Below are 27198 nucleotides of genomic sequence, written 5' to 3'. Positions count from 1 at the left end.
CCTGGAGCCTGCTTCAGATTCTGTGTCTCCCTCTGTCTCTGCCCTCCCCCACTTGTGCTCTGTCTCTGTTTCTTAAAAAATGAATAAATGTTAAAAAAAATCTTTTAAATAAAACAAATTATTCTATTATGCTTTTAACTCTGAACAGAAAAATGAAAGTTTGATAACGGGACAAAACTTCTTGCCTCCAAATGATCCCAAAAGAAATTTTTCTAAATGACATTAAGACCTAGCTATTTCACCTACAATAATTATTCTTAGGCAACATTAATAATGTATAACCAGGATAAATGTGTAACCAAAATAAACACTTTCATTACTATTAATTATTCATTCCAATGACAAATGTCTAAATAACCAAACCCTTTTTTTTTAATTTTGAACTCAATGTTACCTCCCCTGTGTAGTGTTTCCTGAACCTGTTCCTATCAAGCTAGTCTATTAAAAATATTTATGGTATCATATGTGCCAGGCACTGCCCTTGGACTTCAAAAACATGTTCTAGGCACTGAGGATACCATGATCAAGAGAGACAGGGTCTCTCTACCCTCAAAGAGCTTACATTAAAATGACACAGAGGAGGGAACAGTCAGAAAATAAATAAGCAGAGAAGATTGTGAAAAGGGCTATGAAGGAATTAAATAGGATGACATAATGGAAAAGGGGTCAGTGGATATTTTAAATCAGGTTATTAAAAAAAGCCTCTGAGGAAATGACATTTATGCTGAGATCTGAAGAATGATAAAGAAACAATCTATGCAAAGAGCTAAGGAAAGAACATGCCAAGCATCGAGAACAGCAGGTGTAAAGATTCTGAGTATTCTAGGAACAAAAAAGAGGCCAATTTACTATGATAGGGACCCCAGTGCCTAGCTCAGTCTCTAACACATTGTGAGTGCTCAATAGATAATTGGTTGAATGAATGAAGAAGCAACAGTATAACATAAGATTATGATAGGGGAGAGATCATAAAGATCTTTTAGGCCATGATCATAAGTTTGACTTTATTCTAAGTGCATTAGAAAGTCACTGAAAGGATTATATTTTAAAGACTTCTCTATCAGCTATGTGCAGAATAGGTTGCAAGAATAACAGCAAAGAGATCATCTGGGAGACTACTACAGAGGTTTAAAAAAATGGTTGCTTGGAGATGAAAAGGAGTGACTGGATTGGAGGTTTATTTATTCATTCATTCATTCATTCATTCATTTATGAAAGACAGAGAGAAACAGAGCATGCATGGGGGTGAGGGGCAGAGAGAAGGAGACACAGAATCTGAAGCAGGCTCCAGGCTTTGAGCTATCAGCACAGAGCCCGATGCGGGGCTTAAACCCACAAACCGTGAGATCATGACCTAAGCATGCCTAATTGTCCTACAGTGAGACCAATTAATTAGTCAACAAGCCTGTCGCATTTGTTTTCGTGAATGAAAAAGTAGCTAAGCATCACTAATCTGAAAATAGCTTCTAAAATCAAAGAGAGGGACACCTGGCTGGCTCATTCTGTTAAGCGCCCAACTCTTGATTTTGGCTCAGGTCATGATCTCATGGTTCACGAGTTCGAGCCCCATGTCAGACTCTGCACTGATGACACAGAGCCTACTTGGGATTCTCTCTCTCTCCCTCTCTCTCTCTCTATCCCTACCCCTGCTCACACATGCACTCTCTCTCTCTCAAAATAAATAAATAAACTTAAAAAAAATAAAAAGTAAAATCAAAGAGAAAGACAGAAACAAACATTTTTGGAGAAACTGATAATATGGAAACAAAAAAAAATCCCACTATAATTAATTTAAGAGAAATAAAAAAGGATTCTATAACCTTGAAACTAAAACAGGATTTTTTTTAAAAAGGAACATTAAATGAATGAGAGGACTTCAAAATTTAGAATAAGGATAGAAGAAATTAAATATTAAATTAAATATTCTCCAAGAAAGAACAAAAGAGAAAGAATGGAAAATAAGCAAGTAAAAAAGAAATGTAGAGAATTAAATTCAGGAGATCCAACATGTGACTAGTAAAAGCATAAGAATCAGAAAATAAGAAAAAAAAAAGGGAAATAAAATTGTATTTAAAAATGATATAGGGCTGGGGCGCCTGGGTGGCGCAGTCGGTTAAGCGTCCGACTTCAGCCAGGTCACGATCTCACGGTCTGTGAGTTCGAGCCCCGCGTCAGGCTCTGGGCTGATGGCTCGGAGCCTGGAGCCTGTATCCGATTCTGTGTCTCCCTCTCTCTCTGTCCCTCCCCCGTTCATGCTCTGTCTCTCTGTCCCAAAAATAAATAAAAAACGTTGAAAAAAAAAATGATATAGGGCTGCATGGGTGGTTTAGTCAGTTAAACGTTGGACTATTGATCTCAGCTCAGATCATGATCTCACGGTTCGTGAGTTCAAGCCCCACATGCTGGAGTTCTCACTCCCTCTCTCCTGCCACTACCTCACTCATGCTCGCTCTCTCTCTCTATCTCTATCTCTCAAAATAAATAAATAAAAACTTAAAAAAATTCTTTTAAATAACATAATGGGCCATGATGTATTAACCAAAACAAGAATCAGTATCACATACACATACACACATGCGCACACACGCACACATACACACACACATACACACAGAAAGCCAAACAAAATGTGTGAAACAACTTCTTCAGACACTGAACTATAAGTGACACAGGACTGTGGACTCTAAGAGAATGAAAACAAACAAGGTGAGCTCTATAATTATCCCAGCTTTCTGCCTGAAGGCACTTTCCAGACCACAGTGCAGGGAGGGAAATAGCAAACAAGCCCTATGAAAATTAAATCATAACTGGAGAAAAGCCACTCAAGAAAAAACATCTAGAAATGACATGGAGGATGGAATTAGAAGACAGGACTTCAAAAAAGCTATTATAAATATGCTCTAGAATTTAAAGGAAGCATGAACACAAACAGAAGGGAAATGGAAGATGCAAAGAAAAAAATAACTTTGGAACTGAAATATGTATCTAAAATGAAAAATTAATTGGATGGGATTAAAAGTGTATTAGATATTATAGAAGAAATTATCAGTGAACTTAAAGGTATCACATTAGAACTACTGAAACTAAGGTACAGAAAGTAAAAACACTAAAAGATGAGCAGAGCCTCAATGGCTTGTGAGACACAAGCACTCAAACATGTATGAAAATGGAGTCCTAGGAATAGGGGACTAAATGATTATGTCTCTTCAAAACTCATAAATTGAGGGGCGCCTGGGTGGCTCAGTCGGTTAAGCCTCCGACTTCAGCTCAGGTCATGATCTCACGGTCCGGTCCGTGAGTTCAAGCCCCGAATCGGGCTCTGTGCTGACCACTCAGAGCCTGGAGCCTGTTTCGGCTTCTGTGTCTCCCTCTCTCCCTGACCCTCCCCCGTTCATGCTCTGTCTCTCTCTGTCTCAAAAATAAATAAATGTTAAAAAAATTTTTTTTTTTTAAAACTCATAAATTGAATCCTAATCCCCACTGTGATGGTATTTGAAGGTGAGGTCTTTGGGAAATAATTAGGTCTCGAGGCTAGAGTCATCATGAATGAGATTAGAGTTGTTACAAGAAGAGAAAAGACAGTAGGGCTTTCTCTCTTAGCCATGTGAGCACACAGTGAGAAGACAGGCATCTAAAAAACTAGGGAGAATGCTCTCACCAAATCACAGTATCTGCCAACACTTTGAAAAAAAAATTTTTTAACGTTTACTCATTTTTTGAGAGAGAGAGACGGTGCAAGTGGGGGTGGGGCAGAGAGAGAGGGAGACATAGAAACCAAAGCTGACTCCAGGCTCTGAGCTGTCAGCGCAAAGCCCCATGCAGGGCCTGAACTCAGGAACTGTGAGATCATGAGCTTAGCCAAAGTCGGACGCATAATGGACTGAGCCACCTAGGCACCCCTACACTTTGATCTTGGACTTCCCAGCCTCCAGAATTGTGAGAAATCGATGCTTGTTGTTTAGGCCATCCAGTTTGACAAGCAGCCCAAACTAAGACAGAACCAGAAAATATCTTTGAAGAAATAATGACCTCAAGGTACTCAGAGTAGTCAAAACCTTCTTGAAAAAAAAAAAAAAAAGTTCAAGGATTCACACTTTCCTATTTCAAAATTTACTACAAATCTATAGTAACTAAGATAGTGTGGCATTGCCACAAATGTGAAACTGGGAATCCAGAAATAAACCTTCACATTTATGTTAATTGATTTTTTCTTTAATTTTTTTTTCTCTTAACGTTTATTTATTTTTGAGACAGAGAGAGACAGAACATGAACTGGGGAGGGTCAGAGAGAGAGGGAGACACAGAATCTGAAACAGGCTCCAGGCTCTGAGCTGTCAGCACAGAGCCCAACACGGGGCTCAAACCCATGAACTGTGAGATCATAACCCCAGCCGGAGTTGGATGCTTACTCAGCTGAACCACTCAGGCACCGCATTTATGACCTTTATTAGACAAAAATTTCTTAGATACGACTCCAAAAGTATAAGTAAAAAAATTAATTAATTAATTAAATGAAATAAAAAATTTTTGTGCTTCAAAGAAGACGATTAAGAAAGTGAAAAGAGGGGCGACTGGGTAGCTCGGTCGGTTAAGTGTCCACCTTCGGCTCAAGTCATGATCTCATGGTTTGGGAATTCAAGCCCCACATCGGGCTCTGTGCTGACAGCTCAGAGCCTGGAGCCTGCTTTGGATTCTGTGTCTCCCTCTCTTTCTGCCCCTCCCTCACTCGTGCTCTGTCTCTCTATCTCTCAAAAATAAATAAACATTTAAAAAATTAGAAAAAAAAGGAAGTGAAAAAGATAAGACAACAGACTGGAAAAAAATATTTGCAAGTCCTATATCTGATAATAGACTTGTGTACAGAAACTCTTGCAACTCAGTAACAAAAAGACAAACAATCCAATTTATAAGTGGGCAGAGGACTTGAATAGATATTCTACAAAGAAGATATGCAAAGTGGATAATAGGCACATGAGAAGATACTCAAAATCATTAGTCATTAGGGAAATGTAAATCAAAACCACAATTGTATACCACTTCACACCTGATGAGACAGCTATAATTAAAAAGACAGATAATAACCAGTGTTGGCAATAATGTAAAGAAGTTAGAACACTCATACTTTCTGAGGAGAATGTAAAATGTAACAGTTCTTCAATATGTTAAACAGCATTACCATATGACACAAAACTCCACTAATCACTATACACCAAGAGAAATGGAAACATACATCCACAAAAAAAGTTGTACATGAATGTTCACAACATTATTCATAATAGCTGAAAAGTAGAAGCAATTCAAATGCCCATCAACCAATAGATGGATAAAAGAATATGTACGTGTAATCACATGGAAAATTTTTTGGCAATAAAAAGAAATGAATACTGATTTATACTACAACATGTATAAACTTTGAAAACATTGCACAAAGTGAAAGACACCAGTCACAAAAGACCATGTATTGTAAGATTCCATTTCTATGAAATGTCCAGAATAGGTAAATTGACAGATATAGCTATATTATTGATTGCTTAGGGCTAAGAGGTTGGGGAAATATAGGAAGCAATGTTAAAGGGTACAGGGTTTCTTTTGGGGTAATAAAAATATTCTAAAATTGATTGTACTGATGATTATACAACTCTGTGAATATACTAAAAATCATTTAATTGTATACTTTATTTTTTTAAGTTTATTTATTTATTTTGAGAGAGAGGGAAAGATAGACAGGGAGCGCACAAACAAGGGAGCGGCAGACAGAGAATCCCAAGCAGACTCTGTGCCGATGATTAAGCACCCCTTAATTGTATATTTTACATATGTGAATGTATGGTATGTGAATTGTGTCAATAAGGCTGTTGAAAAACAAAAAGCAGGGGCACCTGGATGGCTCAGTCAGTTAAATGTCTGATGCCTGATTTTGGCTCAGGTCATGATCTCACAGTTCATGAGTTTGAGCCCCACATCAGGTTCTACATTTACAGTGCAGAGTCTGCTTAGGATTCTCTCTTTCCCTCTCTCCCTGTTTCTCCTCTGCTCTTTCTTTCTCTCTCAAAATAAATAAATAGGGGAGCCTGGGAGGCTCAGTTGGTTAAATGTCCGACTTCAGCTCAGATCATGATCTCATATTTTGTGAGTTCGAGCCCCGCATCAGGCTCTGCACTGACAGCTCAGAACCTGGAGCCTACTTCGGATTCTGTGTCTCCCTCTCACTCTGTGTCCCTCCCCCACTTGTACTTTCTCTCTCAAAAGTAAGTAAACATTAAAAAAAAATAAACTTAAAAAATAAATTAAAAGCAAACAACAAAAATGTAAAAATATAATTGTCCCCAAATTCCCATATTTGATGAAAATCATAAACCCACAGAAGCTCAATAAAACCCAAACAAGAAAACCACCAAGAAAATTACACCAAGGTGTACAACCATAATAAAATTGCTGAAACAATCATAATAAGAATATCTTTGGAGCAACTAGAAAAAAGACACATTGTATAGAGAAAGGTGAGAATTATCACAGACTTTTTGTCAAAAACATTGCAAGCCAGAAGACAATGGAACAGCTCTGAAGTGCTAACAGAAAAAAAAAATATCAACTTAGTTATATATCCAATGAAACTATCTTTCAAAAAATGAAAGCAAAATACTGTTTTCGGATTAACTAAACTTGAAAGAATTTGTCCCCAGGAGATCTACACTACAAAAAAATATATTAAAGTTCTTCAAGGCAAAGGAAAAATGTTAACAGAAACTTTTATCTACACAAATGAGAAAAATATTAAAAGTGGTAAGTGCAGGGTAAATACTTTTCACATTTTTTAATTCCTTTTAAAGATGATCAGTTTTTTTTAAAGCAAAACTAATAACCACAGACCATGAGGTTAATGGCATGTAAAACTAAAATGTACGATAACAATAGCACAAATGGGAGGGAGGGTGGAAATGGCAATATACTAAGGTTATATATGAAGTGATGTCATTATTTGAAGAAATTCTGTGCTGATTTAAAGATGACTGTTCCAAACCCTAAAGTAACCACTAAAATTAAAAAGATGTATGGAACTAGTCAGTAATAGACAGAAAATGAGATGCAAAAATAGGGGAGAGCAGGAATAAAGGAAAAGGGAACAGATGAGAAAAATAAAAGATGGTAGTTTTAAATTCAGTTATATCAGTAATTGTAGTAAATGTAAATAGTCTGAATATTCCAATTAAAAGGCAGAGATAGTAAGACTGGATTTTAAAAATCCAATCATGTACTCTCTATAAGAAACATACTTTAAATATGAAGATATATAAAGGTTAAAAGTAAAACCATAGGGAAATATATACAATAAAAACAAATAATAAAATAAGAAAGCTGCAGTGACGATATTAATATAAGATAAAAACAACTTCAGGATAAGAAATATTACCAGAGATAGGTAAGGAAAATTTATGGTGATAAAAAATGCCAATTCATTAAAAAAACATAACTATCCGGGGGCACATGGGTGTCTCAGTGGATTAAGCATCCAACTCTTGGTTTCTGCTCAAGTCATGATCTCATGGTTGGTGAGTTGGAGTCTGTGTAGGACTCTGTGCTAACAATGCAGAGCCTGCTTGGGGTTCTCTCTCTCTCCCCCATCTCTGCCCCTCCCCTACTCATGTTCTCTCTCTGTCTCTCTCTCAAAATAAATAAATTAACTTAAAAAAAAAATAACAATTCTCAATATTTATGCACCTAACAACAGAGCTTCAAAATGCAGAAAGCAAAAATTGACAGAAGGGAAATAGATAAATCCATAATTGTAACAGAGATTTCAACACTCTTCTCTAAGTAGCTGATGAACAGGTAAATGGTAAATCAGGATATAAAAGATTGGAGGGGCGCCTGGGTGGCTCAGCTGGTTAGGCGGCCAACTTGTGCTCAGGTCATGATTTCGCGGTCGTGAGTTCGAGCCCCCCATCGGGTTCTGTGCTGACAGCTCGGAACCTGAAGCCTGCTTCGGATTCTGGGTGTGTCTCTTTCTCTGCCCCTCCCGAGCTCACACTGTCTCTCTGTCTCTCAAAAATAAACATTAAAAAAAATTTTTTTTAATTGTAACAACAGAGCCAACATGAATTAATCTAATTGACTCTCACAGAACATTCCATCTAACACCAGTAATTAGAATATTCACCAAAATAATCCATATGCTGGGCCATAAAGCAAGCTCCATAAACTTTAAGGAACTGAAATTATATAGAGTATGTTATTTGACCACAATGGAATTAAATTAGAAAGGAATAAAGGAAAGATATCTTTAAAATCTCCAAATATTTGGAAATTCAGAAACACACTTTTATTTTTTTTTTTTTAATTTTTTTTTTTCAACGCTTTTTTATTTATTTTTGGGACAGAGAGAGACAGAGCATGAACGGGGGAGGGGCAGAGAGAGAGGGAGACACAGAATCGGAAACAGGCTCCAGGCTCCGAGCCATCAGCCCAGAGCCTGACGCGGGGCTCGAACTCACGGACCGCGAGATCGTGACCTGGCTGAAGTCGGACGCTTAACCGACTGCGCCACCCAGGCGCCCCAGAAACACACTTTTAAATAACCTCTGGGACAAATTAAAAAATCAGAAGGGAAATTAGAAAGTATTTTGAAAACAAAAACTTGAAAATTTGTGGGCTACAGTAGCCTAGTGCTTAGAGGGACATTTATAGCTTTGAATTCCTGTATTACAAAAGAGGGAAAATGATCTAACTTCTACCTCAAAAAGCAAGAAAACTAAATGAAATTCAATTCAAAAAAAAGGACATAATAAAGGTAAAAGCAGAAGTCAATGAGATAGAAATATAATGACTACAGACAAATCAATGAAACCAAAAGCTGACTCTTTGAAAATATAAGTAAAATAATCAATTCTAGGTGGGCTGATAAGAAAACAAAGAGAGAAGACACTAACAATATCAGAACAGCAAAAGATATCACTATAGCTAAAAGGATAATAAAGGAATATTGTAAAGAACTTTATGCCAATAAAGTTGAAAGTTCAGGTAAAACGTAAATTCCTTGAAATACAAATTAGAAGAAATAGAAATTCTATATAGTTCATATCTATTAAATAAATACTTATAAATAAAAACATTTCCACAAAGAAAACTCCAAACCCAGATGACCCCTTGATGCATTCTATCATATACTTAAGAAACAAATTATACCAATCTAGGGGCTCATGGGTGGCTTGGTCAGTTAAGTGTCTAATTCTTGATTTCGAATCAGGTCATGATCTCACAGTTCGTAAGTTCAAGCCCCAAATTGGGCTCTGCACTGACAGCGTGGAGCCTGCTTCAGATTCCGTCTCCCTTTCTCTCTGCCCCCTCCCCCTCTCAAAAATAAATAAACATTAAAAAATTTTTAATTAAAAAAAAAACCAATCCTACACAATCTCCTTTAAAAAATAGATAAGCAGGAAATATTTCTCAACTCATGTTATCAGGTTAACATTATTTTCCTATCCCCTCCAATATTACAAGAAAAGAAAAATACAATGAATGAAATACATAAAAACAATAGCCCCCATGAACACAGAAACACACTAAACACACATTATAGATAATAGATTGTAGATAATATATAGATAATCCATAATGACCAAGTGAGATTTATCCAAGAATGAAAGATTGGTTTGACATTCAAAAATCAACATACCACACCAAACAAAATAAAGAAGAAATATGATCATCTCAACAGAGGCACAAATGCATTTTTAAAAATTTAACATACATTTCTATTTTTTTATATGAAATTTATTGCCATACTGGTTTCCATACAACACCTAGTGCTCATCCCAACAGGTGCCATCCTTGATGCCCATCACCCACTTTCCCCTCCCTCCACCCCCCATCAACCCTCAGTTTATTCTCAGTATTTAAGAGTCTCTTATGGTTTGCCTCCTTTCCTCTCTGTAACATTTTTTCCTCTCCTCCTCCTCCTCCCACACATTTGATTTTTAAAAAACTCTCAGCAAACAATAAATAGAAAAAAATTTAACATGATAATTGGCATTCATGTAAAATCTATAGAAAACACCAGTTAATGATGAGAGACTAAATGCTTTCTTCCTCAAGACTGGGAATAAAGCAAGGATGTTTATAGGAGAAGTCTTAGCCAGTGCAATAAGGCTAGAAAATAAAACAAGCAACAGTTTGGAAAGAAGGAAATAAAAATATCTTTACTTGGATACATATAAAATAAAAAATCTGGTGTGCCTGAGTGGCTCAGTTGATTAAGCATCCAACTCTTGATTTTGGCTCAGGTCATAATCTCATCATCATGAGATCTAGTCCTGTGTCAGGCTCCACACTGAGTATGGTGCCGGCTTAATATTCTCTCTCTTTCTGGAGCAACCGGGTGGCTCAGTCAGTTAAGCGTCCAACTTTGGCTCAGGTCATGATCTCATGGTCCATGAGTTTGAGTTCTGAGTCAGGCTCTGTGCTGACGGCTCAGAGCCTGAAGCCTGCTTCAATTCTGTGTCTCCCTCTCTCTGCCCCTCCCCTGCTCATACTCTGTCTCCCTCTCTCTCAAAAATAAACATTAAAAAATATTAAAAAACAAAAAGTTCTCTCTCTTTCTACCTCTGCCCCCTCCCCTGTTCATGCTCTCTCTAAAATAAAACACAAAAAATATTTTTAATCATTTTAAAATCCATAAAAAGCTATTAGAACTTATAAAATAAATTTAGCAATGCCAGGATACAAGATCAATATGCAAAAATCAATTTTTACATACTAGCAATGAACTGGAAAATGATATTTTTTAAGATGCCATCTACAAATCATGTCAAAAAACATAAAATACATAAGGATAAATTTAAGAAAATACATGTAAGGGCTGTACAATAAAACACTACAAAATACTACTTGGAGAAAGTAATGAAGACCCAAATAAATGGAGATAGGTACCATTTTCATGAATTAGAAGACTCTATATTCTTAAGGTGTCAATTCTTTCTAAATTAATCTATACATTCAACACAATCCCATTCAAAATCCCTGCAGAACTTGGGGTAAGCAAACTGTATTCCATGCAGAAGAACATTACCCAACAATAAAAATGAATGAGCTACTGATGGCACACATGGGCAAATTAAAAAACATTATACCGAGAGAAATAAGGTAGACAAAAAAGAGTACATACTATATAACTCCATTTATATGAAACTCCATTTATATGGAACTATATACAAATGTCTATAGTACCAAATGTATCAATAGTTGCTGAATGGGAAGGGGAAGTTGACTGGAAAGGGCCATGAGTGAATTTTTTGGAATAATGAAAACATTCTGTCTTGATTATAGTGATTGTCATATGGATGTATATGATTTAGGTTTTTAAATGGATGCATATCGTATGTAAGTTACAACTCAATAAAGTTAATTTTTAATGTTAGAAAAACTTTCAAAACCAAAGGACACGAATTTCCAGATTGAAACTGTCTCCCCAATGCCAGCACAGTGGATGGAAACTGACCCATATCCAGGTTCAACCTTAAAAGTTTTTAGGACATCAGGAGTAAGGAGTTCCTAAAGATCTTGACAGAGGGGGGGAAAAAAAGATCATAATACAAAAAATCAAAATGGAATTATAATTATCAGACTTTCTATGTGGAAGACAGTAGAATAATATCTCCAAAATTTTGAGATAAGAATATTCAAAATCTAGAATTGTATACTCCATCAATTTTTCAATCAGTTATGAGGTATAAAATATCTTTGAACATGCATGCTCTCAAAAAATGGATATTCCACATGCCGTTTCTCAGACAACCCTTGAAAAATGAGTTCCATCTAACCAGGGCAGAAAACTAGGAAAAGGGAAGACATAGGATCTAGGAAACAGGAGAAAGGCTAAAGAAATTCCCAGAATGGATATGAAGGGACTCTGAAGTGAAGTCTTAGGACAGCATCTACCAGCCCAGTTTACAGCAGGCTGAATTGGTGATAAATACACAGAAAAATAAGCAGATAATCAACCAATTTTTTAACTGTAGGGAAAATAAAAAGCAATCATGGTACATTATGTGATTTAGCTTTGAACAATATTTAAGTGAGCTTAATTACATAGTCAATAAATACTAACTAGATTAACAATTTTACTATAACTCTATTGACAGGATTAAGGAAGGGAAGTTTATTAGGGGGGTGGAGTGGTACTTATGAGAATTATATCATCATCTTCCACAGTAGGAATTCAGTAGATAAATATCTAAGATTTAAAAATCAATAAACAGCAGCTGTTATTTAGTAAAATGTGGAGGTAAGTGTGTGTAGGGATAGCTGTAGAAATTAAAAGAGGTTTTGTTGTAAGCCCTCAAGTACTCTTTAACTTTTGTTATAAACCCTATGGTCTTTTTTTGTTTTTAACAGTTTTGATTGCATTGCTTTAATTTTTAAAAATCTAATTTAGGGGCGCCTGGGTGGCGCAGTCGGTTAAGCGTCCGACTTCAGCCAGGTCACGATCTCGCGGTCTGTGAGTTCGAGCCCCGCGTCAGGCTCTGGGCTGATGGCTCGGAGCCTGGAGCCTGTTTCCGGTTCTGTGTCTCCCTCTCTCTCTGCCCCTCCCCCGTTCATGCTCTGTCTCTCTCTGTCCCAAAAATAAATAAAAAACGTTGAAAAAAAAAAATTTAAAAAAAATAAAAATAAAAATAAAAAAAAATAAAAAAAAATAAAAAAAAAAATAAAAATCTAATTTAAAAATGAATGATTGTAAGGAAAACTTGGTTATAGAATTTTGTTATCATATACCACCATATCCCCATTACACTGAGAGCCTTTAAGAGCAAGGAATTTTTATTGCCTTCAGAATTCCCTAGAGTTCAGCCCAGTGAGTGCTTGGCACATAACAGGCACCTACTACATGTTTACAGAATAAATGAAGAAAGGAACAATAAAAAATATTCAACCATCTGAGGAAGGAATGTAAACCATTCAGCAAGTTCCTGAGGCTGGGCTATGCCAAAAGTTGCTTTTTCCTCCCATAGAGAAAAGATACTCAGGGAGTAAGGATTAAATTTCAAGTTCTTATATTTCTAGCAAGGAGACAAGTGATTTAAAAATTTTAAATGCACAGCTTCTTGGAAGAGGAATATAGACTTGCCTAGCATTCATTTGAAATGTGCTCTTATGGTCCATTTCAAATCATCTTCCAATGGCTTAGTAAAAGGACATGTTGAAGTTTAGCAACAAAATATTAACTTGTTTCTTGAAATGTATTATTGGGGTCAGTGTCTCCTTTTTTTTTTTTTTTTTGCTTTTATTTTTCCATTCTTTATGCTCACTGATTGAAGCTGCCCCAAAGCTGCTGACATCAAACCCTGTGCCATGGGAGGGAAAGCTCAATGTGCCATACAGAAGGTCGCTGACATCCATCCTAAAAGTCTTCAACAGCAGACAGCTTTGTGCCATGGGGAAAAAGAAGTGAACATCATTAGAGACTCCTAACAAAACCCTATAATTACCCAAGGTTTTTAGCAACTTAGAGCAGCTGCTTTTATAAGGACATCCATAGCTTCCTCACATACACCTACAGAAAATACATGAAAAAGGGTGGGGGGTTCGGGAGGGAAAATAATGGTTCCTTAGAGAGTTAAATAACTTTGAATCTTCCAATCAAGATTTTTGGTTTGAGCAGTGAGAACGATATTTAAGAAAAATTAAAAGGAACACATGTAACAACAACAAAAAATACTGTCAGAGCAACTAAAAATCCTGAGGCTCCGTGGAAGGAATAAGAAAAGGAAAAAAGAAAAGAGAATTGGGTCACTAGCAAATATAGACATTCCCAAATGATGCCCATGCTCTAGCCTACTGAGGGTACCAGAGGCACTAGTAGCTACAGCTACATTAGAGGTAGAGGCACAGGATATGGACCCGTTAAGAAGCTTCCTACTATTTGGGATTTCATTCCCCTTCCTTCACACCTTGTACAGACCCACAGCTGCCAAAGACTCCTCCCAAGATCCTCTAACCCTGCCCTCATTTCTCCCATTCCCTGGTCCAAAGCTGATCCAGGTCAGAGATTTGAGGCAAGGAGGGGGAGGGGGAAGAGGGGGAGGTGAGGGAGACAGAGGACTAGAGGAAGAAATAGAACAGAAAATAAATCCTGTCTTTGCTCATTCTATGTCTGTGGCCCCTCTAATCAGCGAATTTTTCAAAGTGGTTCCATATAATTTCTCCTTTATAATTCCTGTCCTCCTTCTAGCCTCAGATCCATTGATTCATTGCATTCATTTGTTCATTTCTTCTTATCCATTCATTCAAAACCCCCACCATCTGGCAGTGCTTGCTGGACGATAGGGGAGACAACAATGAACAAAAAACAGATATAGTCCCTGGCCTTGAAGAGCTCTCCTCATTGAAGGGAAGAGAAACATTAAGCACATAATTACCCCAAAACATATGTAAAATTGCACCTGTGGCAAATACTACAAAGAAAAAGTATGTGATTCTGAGAGCCTCCAAAAGGGGAATTTGCCTTAGTCAGGGACTCAGTGAAGGCTTCCCTTAGGAAGGGATTGCTAAACTGGACCCTGAGAGAACAGAGAGGATTATCAAGTAAAGAATAGCATGTGCAAAGGCCCCAATGCAGGTAAGAGCATGGCAAAGATGAGAATAGTAAACTGGGAGTGTGAAGGTGCAGTATACTACAAAAAGAGGCTGATGGGTAGATGGGCCACACAGGTCATTATAGTTTTATCTCTAACCTAAGAACAATGCAGGATCACTGAAGGTGTTTAAGCAAAAGGTAAAGTAATTAATGATTAGCATTTTGAAAAGATTAGCATAGCTACAGTATGGAGAATAGATGGAAGAGGCTAGACTATTTAAGAAGTGAGAGATGGTAAAAACTTAGAGTTGGGGTGGAAATGAAGTGAGGAGACACTCTGGAGAGCTGTTTGGGAAATCAAGTGTACAGAACTTGGGTGGTGAGTTGGATATACAGAGCATTGAAGAAGGAGTGGACAAGAGGGATTCTCTGGCTTCTGCCTTGCATAACAGAAAATAGGGAACTCAAGAGTCACATCCAGCAGAGTGGGAGAAGATTATGAATTTTGGTCTTGTAGAGTGTGAGGTGCCTTTGTAGTGTTCCAAAGAAAATATTAAGTGGACAATTGGATACATAAGGCCAGAGCTCAATGGACAGAAGAACGTGGGTGACTTCAGCATATTGGTTATGTGGTCACTTAAACTGACATCATGAATGAGACTACCTAGATACGGAAAGAGATAGCGTATGATGAAAATGCTCAATATAGTTTCCCACAAAATCTGGTTCTTCCTGTCATGTACAGATGACCCTTCCTTCCTCAGTGTAGCAAATGTTTTACTATTTTCATCAATGCATCTATTCTTTTTCTGTAAAGGGTCTGCAAATAAATGGAGATCACAGTGGGTTACAATTGTTTTTCTAGCCATGATTTTACAGTCGGCTGTGCTCCAGGGAGGAAACAAATACTGTTTAAAAGGAATAAATGTAGATTATAGAAAAGCAAGCAAGTGAACTGATTCCTGAAGGTCTGCCACAGGGACATTTATCTGCTCCTGTCCCCCAAAGGAAACTGTATGCTCAGAAAACATGGTGATGCACTTGGAGAGGTTTTATAGCACTGTCACTGCACATATTATCTTTGGGCTTTTTCTCAAATAGGTTCTTTCCATAGGCTGACTCAGGCAACGGTCCACTGGGTATAGCTCTGTTTTTTTATGAGATGTGTTCTCCAGTCTCAAAAGCAACTTTTAGAAAACACCTTGTTTACACATCAGGGATTTCTATGGTCAGAAGTGCATGGGACACCTGGGTGGCTCAGTCAGTTAAATGTCATCAACTCTTTTTTTTTTTAATTTTTTTAAATGTTTTATTTATTTTTGAGAGCGAGAGAGAGACAGAGTGTGATGGGGGTAGGAACAGAGACAGAGGGAAACACAGAATCTGAAGCAGGCTCCAGGCTCCCGAGCTGTCAGCACAGAGCCCGACACGGGGCTCAAACCCACAAACTGTGAGATCATGACCCGAGCCGAAGTCTGACACTTAATTGACGAGCCACCCAGGTGCCCCAAATGTCATCAACTCTTGATTTCGGCTCAGGTCATGATCTCACCAGTTTGTGAGATTGAGCCCCACATGGGGCTCTGTGCTGAGAGTGTGGAGCCTGCATGGGATTCTCTCTCTCTTTGCCCCTCCTTCCCTGCTCATGCTTTCTCTCTCAAAATAAATAAACATGAAAAAAAAATTTTAATGTTTGTTACTTATAGAATGAGAGATTCATGCAGGATCAGGGAACCTGCAAAAATGTGGAATCACAAAGCCATTAGGGAGCAGTCGGTAAGGTAAGATGTTCCAAAGAAGTGAAACTGAGGAAGTCCAAGATTGGCAATGTTTGGCTTAGTGACAAGGTCAGCAGTGTCTATTCAGAAGTACTAGGCTGCAGGAATGCCCAGTGATTGAAGAAGCACAGCCAGTGGCCTAAACCAAATGTAGTCTGAGGATCAGCAGCATCAGCATTGGAAACGCAGAATCTCAGCTTCTTCCCCAGACCAACATATCAGAATCTGCATTTAATAAATAGGATCCCTAGGTGATTCTTTTTTTATGTTTATTTATTTTGAGAGAGAGTGTGTGTGTCTGTGTGCACATGTGTGAGTGGGGTGGGGGAGCAGAGAGAGAGGGAGGAAGACGGAGGGAGAGAGAGAGACAGAGAGAGAGACAGAGAGAGAGAGAGAGAGAGAGAGAGAGAGAGAATCCCAAGCAGGCTCCATGTTACTGTGGGGCCTGACAGGGGGCTCAATCCCTTGACCACAAGATCATGACCTGAGCAGATATCAAGAGTCAAAGACACTTAACCAATTGAGACAACCAGGTGCTCTGAGATCCTTAGGTGATTTTTAAGCACATAAAAGTTTGAGAAACACTGCTTTCTACTACTCTATCAGGAAGTATAGTGACGGTAGGTAAGAGATAAGATAAAAGCCATAGGAGAGGGAGAGATTGGAAATGGAAATGCAAAACAAAGAAGACTGCAAGAAGAGGAGGCCCATGGAAAAACAAAAAGATCAAGAGGACTGATTAATTTGAAAAAAAAGAGGTGGGGCTTTCCCTTTATTGACAAAAATAGGAAAGAGGATGAGGAAGTGTGAGACCAAAGGCAGAAAACTGAGAAAACTCCATGGGCAATGACCCAGTTGTCTCCAATAAAATTGATCACAAAGTCAAACACTGAGGAGGACAAAAAGGTTTTAGGCCAAACAATACTCCATAAATTCACAGGGCTCTAGTTTAAATGACATTTACTTTTGGGTCGCCTGGGTGGTTCAGTTGGTTAAGTGTCCGACTTCGGCTCAGGTCATGATCTCATAGTTTGTGAGTTCAAGCCCCACGTCGGGCTCTGAGCTGACATCTCAGAGCCTGGAGCCTGTTTCGGATTCTGTGTCTCCCTCTCTCTCTGACCCCCTCTCCCCCATTCATGCTCTGTCTCTGTCTGTCTCAAAAATAAACGTTAAAAAATTTTTTGTTTTGGGGTGCCTGGGTGGCTCAGTCGGTTAAGCATCCGACTTCAGCTCAGGTCACGATCTCGCGGTCCGTGAGTTCGAGCCCCGCGTCGGGCTCTGGGCTGATGGCTCAGAGCCTGGAGCCTGCTTCCGATTCTGTGTCTCCCTCTCTCTCTGCCCCTCCCCTGTTCATGCTCTGTCTCTCTCTGTCCCAAAAATAAATAAACGTTAAAAAATTAAAAAAAAAATTTTGTTTTAAGGACATTTACTTTTGGTGGGGTGCCTGAGTGGCTTAGTCGGTTAAGCGTCCAACTTCAGCTCAGGTCATGATCTCAGGGTTCATGAGTTAGAGCTCCCTGTCAGGCTCTGGGCTGACAGCTCAGAGCCTGGAGCCCGCTTCAGATTCTGTGTCTCCCTCTGTCTGCCCCTCTGCTGCTTGCACTCTGTCTCTCGCATTGTCTCAAAAATAAATAAACATTAAAAAAAAATTTTTAATGACATTTACTTTTGGTTAACATTTCTTTGCATTTCTTCCTGTAATTCCTTTAAATAAGTACGCTTAAATGGATTAAAATTTTAAATACTCACTGGCCATTTACAATAAAACTTCCATTTCCATAAGTAGCTTGATAAGCCATGAACTTCACTAGGGCCAATGTTATAAACTTTGATGATATATTTAGTCAAATAAATATCATGGTTGCAAAAATGGATAAAAACTTGAAAGAACAATAACATAAAAAATCTTTACCTATAGTTTTTATGTCTGCAAAGTTTGCAAAATCAATAAAATGATCTGAAAAGTTCATCTCACAATCAGATATATTAGTGATTTACTTCATTGGTTTTCTGAGGACCATTTATCATGAGGTAAAGCATCTTCAGAATGAGTGGTGGAAATAAAAAATTTGATGTGCTTGCCTCTTAGATAAACTAAATATCTGATTTATAAGACACAAACGAACAAACCACTATGGCCTGTCATGTTTTTCCAGTTTCTAATTTATTCAACCTCTGCTCAATATTGATCCTGACAAGCAGAGTAACCCAAAGATAAATTTATTCACTCTACAGTTTAGTCAGAAACAAGCCAAAAATTATAGATTTTCCCAGGCAGATGATGACAAGCAGTCAGGGGGATGACAAATGGCTGTCTTTAGATTTAGTTAGGACAGTTGGACCAGACATTTCCAATAAAGATTGCATGCTGGTCAAATACAGGTTCATCAGTGGCCATCATTAATTGTAGAGCAAGCACTGCCAGTTCCTGCAAGCGCCTATACAGAAGCTTGGGCACCAGCCCTGCATTAGAAATAGAATCAGCTCCTCAGTATTTTGCAGCACACCTCTAAGTGATAGCATGACATGATCATTTATCAAACAGAGACTGTCCAGAAGAATGTCTGCTCCCTTTAGTAACACTGAAGGGCCGGAAAGTGAAAGCATTTTATTAAAGACAGGAAGGCAATGAACTACCAGAGCGTATCCAAAGGGTAATCATATTTCAGCATAGGATTAGTTTAGTCTTAAATAAACATACACTGGAGGGAGTATGTTGAGGGTCATTTATCAAGTGAGGAACAATTAACTAAACTCTACAGGACTCTCTTTATTAAATTTAAAGTTCTCTTATTATTAACTTTTGGGACGATGGGCATCATATTCAACACTACAAAAATACATTACACAATTCCTTCCTTAGAAGTTTTTAGGCTAAGAGAAATACAGTGAAACTCTCACATAAAATAATCGTGGCTGTATCAAAGGCTGTTGAACAAATACTGTGGACAGGGCATAATCCAGGGCCCAAGACTGAAGGACGAAGTTACAACTTCTGAAGAGAACTTTATTATAAGAAGTCAACTACTCATCGGTGAGTCAGGAGCTTATTCTTCCTTACAACAGTTTTTGCTCTTTATTGACAAAAATTAAGAGAAAGGTTATAAGCCAAGGGGTGGTAGGGCAGACAAAAAGAAAACCAACATATTTATTACTTCCCTTCTTTGTTCCAGACACTTTATATGCCACAACGAATAACCCTAACTATTCGCACTTTATAAACGAGGACACAGATTTGACTAAGGTTATACAGTAAGCAACAGTGCCAGAAAGGTTGGGATTGTCTGTATTTTTTTTAATTCCTATATATTTTTCACAAACTATATATTTAGATACCTCAGAGTCTGGTACAGAACTTAGCCCATGATTCAGTAAGTATTCTGTTGAATAATGAAGTAGGTAGAATTGGAAATATTTTTACCATTTTATGTAGAAAAACATTGGTCTCAGGAAGACTAAGAGACCCACCAATCACTCTGCACTGGATCCTAGACCCCAACTGTCCTTGTAATTATTCCCCTAAAATATCCTTTCTTCATGTAGACAGAGGCACATATCTGGATGTTCCAAATTTGTTACCTTCATGATATCACAGAGTTTTGTGAGGATTTTTTTTTCATGTAAGCTCTATGCCCAAAACGGGGCTTGAACTCACTACCCCAAGATCAAGAGTCACGTACTTTACCAACTGACCAGCCAGGTGCCCCCTGTGGGGATTTTTAACATGTGGAAAGGAATTGTTCTTACAAGCTCATAGTAAAAAAAAACAATTTTCTAAAATCTAAAGAATAAAATACAGCCTTATCAAAAGAAATTTTTCCAGGGCACTTGGGTGGCTCAGTCATTTAAGCATCTGACTTCAGGGGCGCCTGGGTGGCTCAGTCGGTTAAGCGGCCGACTTCAGCTCAGGTCATGATCTCGTGGTCCGTGAGTTCGAGCCCCGCGACGGGCTCTGTGCTGACCGCTCAGAGCCTGGAGCCTGTTTCAGACTCTGTGTCTCCCTCTCTCTGACCCTCCCCCGTTCATGCTCTGTCTCTCTCTGTCTCAAAAATAAACGTTAAAAAAATTTAAAAAAAAAAAAAAAAAAAAGCATCGGCCTTCAGCGCAGGTCATGATCTTGCAGTTCACGAGTTCGAACCACACGTCGGGCTCTGTGCTGACAGCTTAGAGCCCAGAGCTTGCTTCCGATTCTGTGTCTCCCTCTCTTTCTGTCCTTCCCCCGCTTGCTCTCTGTCTGTCTCTCTCTCTCTCTCAAAAAATAAATAAAAAACAAAAAAAATTTTTAATATAAAAAAATAAAAAGTTAACTAATATAAAAGAAATACTGATGATTATGATATACTTGTGCCTTGCTTTTCTTTTCTAATTATAGGATTTGGAATTTTTACTGAACAAGTTGATGAAGCTGTGGAAAATGGATCTAAATGGAAATCCTGTTTGTCTCAAACCCAAATACAGAGACAGACTGATACTGGTGTCCAAATCACTGGGTACACATTTATATATATTAATATAATTTTCTTAGAGAAAGAGACCTGGTTAACTTTTTAGTTATTTTAACACAAAACCTTGCGAAATACAAATATGATGTCTAAATCTATAAAAATAGTCAACTTTAAATTCAATAAATAAAAGCAAAAGTTAAAATTGAGAAATAAAACATGAAAAATATCTTCTGTTCAGAAATAATTAAGGCACCACATGCCCTTTCTTTAAAAAGAAAATGTAGCTGTTACCAACAAAAATGGTTAATCATAAATGTGTAGAACTTGCTGACCTTTTGCCAAATTCTCATTGCCACAAATCCTCTGAAGATCCCAAGAGATTCTTTAGCACTTGGAACTGTAGACAAAATTAATCAAAATTTTCATTGCTTGAAAATTGTCCTAGGAACGTACAAGTGTTCCCTTCATTTGAAAGGAGAGCAAGGTAGGGAGTCCCTTTATGAGATCCTTAGAAATAATAACATCCTGATTGTGCACTATATTGGGGGTAATGGACCATAGCTTCTCAATAGGAACCACGTTATACAACATCAGAGAGATAAGGACTGCCTTCTCACAAAGGACATTTGTGAGGTTTCCTATATCTGAACTTCTATGACATGCTATACTCGAGTATAAAAAGTAATGTATGGGAAAACCACTTCAAAGCACATAGCTGTAGTAAACCTTGATTAATCATGATGCTAGTACAGCAATTCTCTTGGGGGTAGGGAGGAGCTGACAGAGGGTGTATCAGAAAAATCCAAGATTTTTCAAAATACATATCCAAGGGTCACACCCTGTCCACCACCCTTGATCCCACCAGTCAAGGGAAGGAAACAGAATACACTGGGAGAACAGTCATGTGTATTTTTTATAAGTCACGCAAATGAATCTGCAGTGCACCTTCCCCCAACTCTCCCATCTCCTTCCCTCCCTGCCTACCACATACAATTGTATTACTCCACTTTCCTTAGGAAGCAGAGTAAATACAACTAATGTTAGATGATTAAGAACCTTCCAATGTTAATGGAACCATTTCTGGAAACTCTTCTCATGATATAGTACTATAGGTGATGCAGTAAAAGATGTAGAGATAAGGTACTGATTTCCAAATAAACAGGACTTAGTCAAAAAATTTTTTTAATAAATACTTTCTAAAACATATTTTGTGATTATAAAATCCATACACATTTTGTATAAAAATATACATTTCTTATAGAAATGCAGATAATATAGAAAAGAAAATGAGTATTATTCATAATCCCACCATAAATATGCTGTTAACACTTCACTATACGTCTTTTCAGTCTCTTCTCTGATTCTAACTTGTCTTATTTTCATGTCCTTTCTTCCTAAATACAAAACCAAAATATAGAAAGTGAATTGAGGACCTGGTTTGATGTGTCCCAGTAAGGACTGTGGGGAGGCATTTCATGCTTTGTAAGTAACCCAGTCCTCACTAAACAGAATGACAAGCAACGTACTTAGCATGAGTGGAAACAAATTTTATGTTAAGAACAACTCATTAAAACAAATCTCATAGGTCTCTGATCTTATGTCCATTACCTGGCTTCCCCTCCTGAACCACCTCTACATGATCATTTGCTAAAACATGAAATAAGGCTTACTGAGGCATAGTCTCCTAGTCACTACTCAGCTCTGTCTGGAACACTAACATGAGGAAAAAGGGATCATGGTAAAGGACTTGGATTTTTCATTCTTTATCTTTATAATAGATGTTTTAAAAATATGTATTGATTTACATATATCACATCCAAAAATACACTAACAAATTATACAATTAAACAAATCTTAAAAAGATATCAATAAATCCAAGTGGTTGGGAAAACTAAGCATAAAATAATAACTGTTAATGTAAAGTGCTTAATACTAAGATGCTTGATAATAGAACTTTTAACCAATTTTTTACATTATAATTTGGAGAGTATTAATTTCAGTTAAAATAAGTACATAAGGCAATTGTAAACAATTGTACTTCTAAGGTTTGTGGTTCTTTATATTTCCAGTTTCATCACTTTATTTTGTACATAGGGTCTAACAATATTATGAGTCATATTTAAGTGGCAATGTTAATACTTTCAGTAGTGTAATCAATATTTTATCAGGTTACTGTCATTTTCTCTATAAGAATATGATTTCAAAATTTTTTTATTTAAAAAAATTTTCTTTTAACATTTATTTTTTGAGAGACAGCATGATCTGGGGAGGGGGAAAGAAAGAGAGGGAGTCACGGATTCTGAAGCAGGCTTCAGGCTCTGAGCTGTCAGCACAGAGCCTGATGAGGGGCTCGAACTCATGAACCATGAGATCATGACCTGAGCTGAAATCAGATGCTTAACAAACTGAGCCACCCTGGTGCCCCTGATTTAAAATTTTTTACTACATTCTTTTCTCACTCTGGAATCCAGTGGAAGACATTACATGGATGATAAGAGAAAAGATATATTTAATTTAAAAAACTACCATATACAGGGTGCCTGGGTGGCTCAGTCAGTTGAGCTTCTGACTCGATTCGGCTCAGGTCATGATCTCACAGTTCATGGGAGGGAGACCTGCATCTGACTCTGCACTGACAGTGTGGAGTCTGCTTAGGATTCTCTCTCTCCCTCTCTCTCTCTCTGCCCCTCCCTGTTCACTCTCTCTCTCAAAATAAATAAAGAAACAAAATAAAGGCCCAAAAACTACTATATAGAAAAGACAGTCTTTTTATCAGGTGAAGGCCACCTGTATTCATGTGATTACATGTAACACAAAATATCCTATAAGGGAATAGTTTAATATTTTTTTTTTTTAAATTTTTTTTCAACGTTTTTTATTTATTTTTGGGACAGAGAGAGACAGAGCATGAACGGGGGAGGGGCAGAGAGAGAGGGAGACACAGAATCGGAAACAGGCTCCAGGCTCCAAGCCGTCAGCCCAGAGCCTGACGCGGGGCTCGAACTCACGGACCGCGAGATCGTGACCTGGCTGAAGTCGGACGCTTAACCGACTGCGCCACCCAGGCGCCCCGGGAATAGTTTAATATTTTATAATATATGTATTATGTATACATATATAATGGAATACTGTCAGCCATTAAAAATTGTGTTTAAAGAAAGACTTGGTAAAACGATCACAATACAATATTGAAAATTAGAATGTAATACTGCATAGAGTTCCAATTTTATATAATATACACACACATATACACATACATGGGCACATAAACAGAAAACAAAAAATGTTAAAAATATACTGTCAGTGGCCTTTAGTGATTATTTCTGGTTGTAGATATAGGCAATATTAATTTTTTTCTTTTTCCACTTTTGTATTTTCCAAATATCTTACAGCTTACAAAAAATTTTTTGTGTAATTTAAGATGCTCAATTTTCATAACTTTTTTAGGGGAACAAGATATAAATGTAGTTGAAATCTTCATAGACCAAGAAGCTAGATTTGTGGGTTGTTCCTATTATATTTATATCCTAGAATATAGTAAGCATTATTAATATATGTGCTTTTAAAATACCAGGCTAAATGTATAAAACTTCTTATTCACTTTAACATAAAATATATTTTGCTTTTTCCTAAGAATAATAACCATAATATGGAAATGAATAGATAGCATCTAATTTTTGTTGAATATGACAACATTTCTGTTTTCAAAAACAATATAGTTTATATAAGACCCCAGAAGGGAAACCATACATCAAATTGTTTACAGTGATTATCTTTGTCAGTGATGGGAAGGAGAGGTATGGGTAGTAATCACAGTCTTTTTACGTTTTTTTCCACTGTGTTTAAGTTGTTTATAATCAGCACATATTTTTTTGAAATCAGAAAAAAATAATTAAAAATAAATAAAAGCTCAACAAGAACAAAGATGTGCAAATAAGGTATTTTTAAAAGAAATTACTTCAACTTATGGTATAATTTAAGTTCAGATATAATTTAAATATATTACCTATATATTTAAATACTGTATTTTTTAACATATGTATTTTTCTCTAGAATTTCTTGATGGAAAAGAAATTAAAAATATGGAAAGACAATTCCTAATAAATTGGAAAGCATCCAAAAATGCCAAGAAAATCAGCAAGAAAAAGAACAGTAAAAACGAGGATGCAAGTAACTCATACATAAGTAAGCAGACTGTCATTCATTCGTTGATCACTTCTACTAGCAAAGGGGATGTTCTACTCACCACAAAAAATCCCAAGAAATAAGAAATTTTTGTTTAGATTCTTTGCTTAAGATTTGGGTTTTTTTTTAAACTTATTTACAATTCCTAAGAAATTCCACCTGCAATGTTTACATATGAAAATGGTGGCTACTATCAACAAAAGCAGTTCACATTGAGTCTGAATGTGTCAGTATGAAAACAGAGCCATGAGGGTGGAGGAAAATGTATAATTTTATATCTGGCAAAAGTACATGATTTAATTATGTAAATGGTGAAACAACAATCAGCTACATAAATTGTGAAACCTAAGTCACTAGTACATTTGTTTAGCAGCAGTGCAAAAATCACATTTTCCATCAGGATAAAAAATAAAAATGTATGACAACCATATCTGTGGTCTATACTCTGTAGCCTGTCCCCTTTCTTATGTACATGCCCCACCACTTGAATTTGACTTGAATTTGATTATAATATGCTTACTGTTTTCTACATTACATTTTCTTTTTTTTTAATGTTTTATTCTATTTTCGAGAGAGAGAGAGAGAGAGAGAGGGAGAGAGTGCACATGTGCGCAAGCAGGGGAGGGCAGAGAAAGTGGGAGAGACAGAATCCAAAGCAGGCTCCAGGCTCTGAGCCATCACCACAGAGCCCAATGTGGGGCTTGAACTCATGAACCGTGAGATCATGATGTGAGGCCAAGTCAAACACTTAACCACTGAGCCACCTGGGCACCCCAAGTTTACATATATTACAAAGGACAGGTCAACCTCCCTTGCCTAACTAATGCAACTAAATGTAGCCAAGTGTAACATGTAACAATTATCTTTTTTTTTTTAATGTTTATTTATTTTTGAGACAGAGACACAGCATGAACGGGGGAGGGTCAGAGAGAGGGAGACACAGAATCCGAAGCAGGTTTCAGACTTCGAGCTGTCAGCACAGAGCCCGACGCGGGGCTCGAACTCACGGACTGTGAGATCATGACCTGAGCTGAAATTGGATGCTTAACCAACTGAGCAACCCAGGTGCCCCACAATTATCTTTATCACATTTGGGAGCATCCTAGAATTCATTCTTCACAGATTCTATAGTCCACAACATTGGAATAAGCCTCTACCTCTGTTCCATGATAGTGTTTGAATGCCAACAGTCCTCATTTCACAGCTAATGGGATGGGATCATAGAAAGGGGTTAGGCCAGGGGAATACAGAAAGGGAAACTAGAATACTGTAGTGAGGCTTTATGCATGGATACCACATCCTAGGAGCTCTGACAATCTAGAACAAGGAGGTTGAGGTGAGTAGAAGCAGAGATGGAAAGGCATGGATCTCTGATGATTTTGCCATATCATGTCCACTGAATATGAACTATGGGAAATCATTTTGAAGAATGGGACTTTCTGAACTGACAGTATACTCATAAGTGATGATACTGTGCTGGCAATGTGAATTTTTCAAGGTCTGAAACCTATAAAATGGACAGGAAACATTTCTTCTCCTCCATCGATCCCTGGCTGGTTTTGAAGGGCAGAACCAGATCCAGGATAAAAATTCCAGTATTTTACGTGTTTTCAGTTTTATACCAAAGATGCCAAAGTACTTTCTTAATATTGAAATACTCACAAAATTCAATACCAGTCCTCACCCAAAAATTGAACCTATTCTAAAAATAATGCAGTTTTCTCCATCTTAATAGATTTTTAAAAAATTCTTCCTACTTCAGAAATAATTAGGTTAATCTGTTTTTAACTTCTCCAATAAAATTCAACAAAATAACGATTATAATGTGCCCTAAAATTTATACTTTAAAAAAATTACGCTGTCGGGCACCTGGGTGGCTCAGTCGGTTAAGCGTCAGACTTCAGCTCAGGTCATTATCTCACAGTTGGTGGGTTCAAGCCACACATCGGGCTCTGTGCTGACAGCTCGGAGCCTGGAGCCTGCTTCAAATTCTGTGTCTCCCTTTCTCTCTGCCCCTCCCTCACTCGCTTGCGCTCTCTCTCTCTCTCTCTCTCTCTCTCTCAAAAATAAACATTAAAAAAATTTTTAATTACCCTTGCATCTGATTTTCTCAATAAAATCCTCATTAATTTCTTCATAATCTAGTGTGACCACTAACTTAAAAAAGCAATCGTTAAAGCCATATAGATACAGTAACAACAAACTATCTGAAAAGTAAATT

The 27198-nt window shown here is 37.4% G+C and overlaps 1 protein-coding gene and 1 long non-coding RNA gene across 6 annotated transcripts in view; one reads left to right on the top strand and one right to left on the bottom strand.

Annotated features, from left to right (window-relative positions):
• The window catches only part of LOC131494999 (uncharacterized), a 59228-nt gene that overhangs the window by 18743 nt on the left and 13287 nt on the right, over positions 1-27198 (bottom strand). The gene's annotated exons all lie outside the window — the stretch shown is intronic.
• The window catches only part of PPP1R42 (protein phosphatase 1 regulatory subunit 42), a 53924-nt gene that overhangs the window by 14518 nt on the left and 12208 nt on the right, over positions 1-27198 (top strand). For all 5 annotated transcript variants that reach the window (XR_009253706.1, XM_058699737.1, XM_058699738.1 and 2 more), the window contains 2 exons: positions 20720-20837; positions 24846-24977. Coding sequence is in view for 4 of the 5 variants with exons in the window: in XM_058699737.1 (XP_058555720.1) it covers positions 20720-20837; positions 24846-24977 (250 nt within the window). In the remaining variant the exon portion in view is untranslated. The remainder of the gene's footprint in view (positions 1-20719; positions 20838-24845; positions 24978-27198) is intronic.

Source organism: Neofelis nebulosa, chromosome 14 (genome assembly GCF_028018385.1).
Source record: "Neofelis nebulosa isolate mNeoNeb1 chromosome 14, mNeoNeb1.pri, whole genome shotgun sequence".
Lineage (NCBI taxonomy): Eukaryota > Metazoa > Chordata > Mammalia > Carnivora > Felidae > Neofelis > Neofelis nebulosa.
The sequence above is the reverse complement of the archived record's forward strand: the minus strand, read 5'-3'. Positions and strand labels throughout refer to the sequence as shown.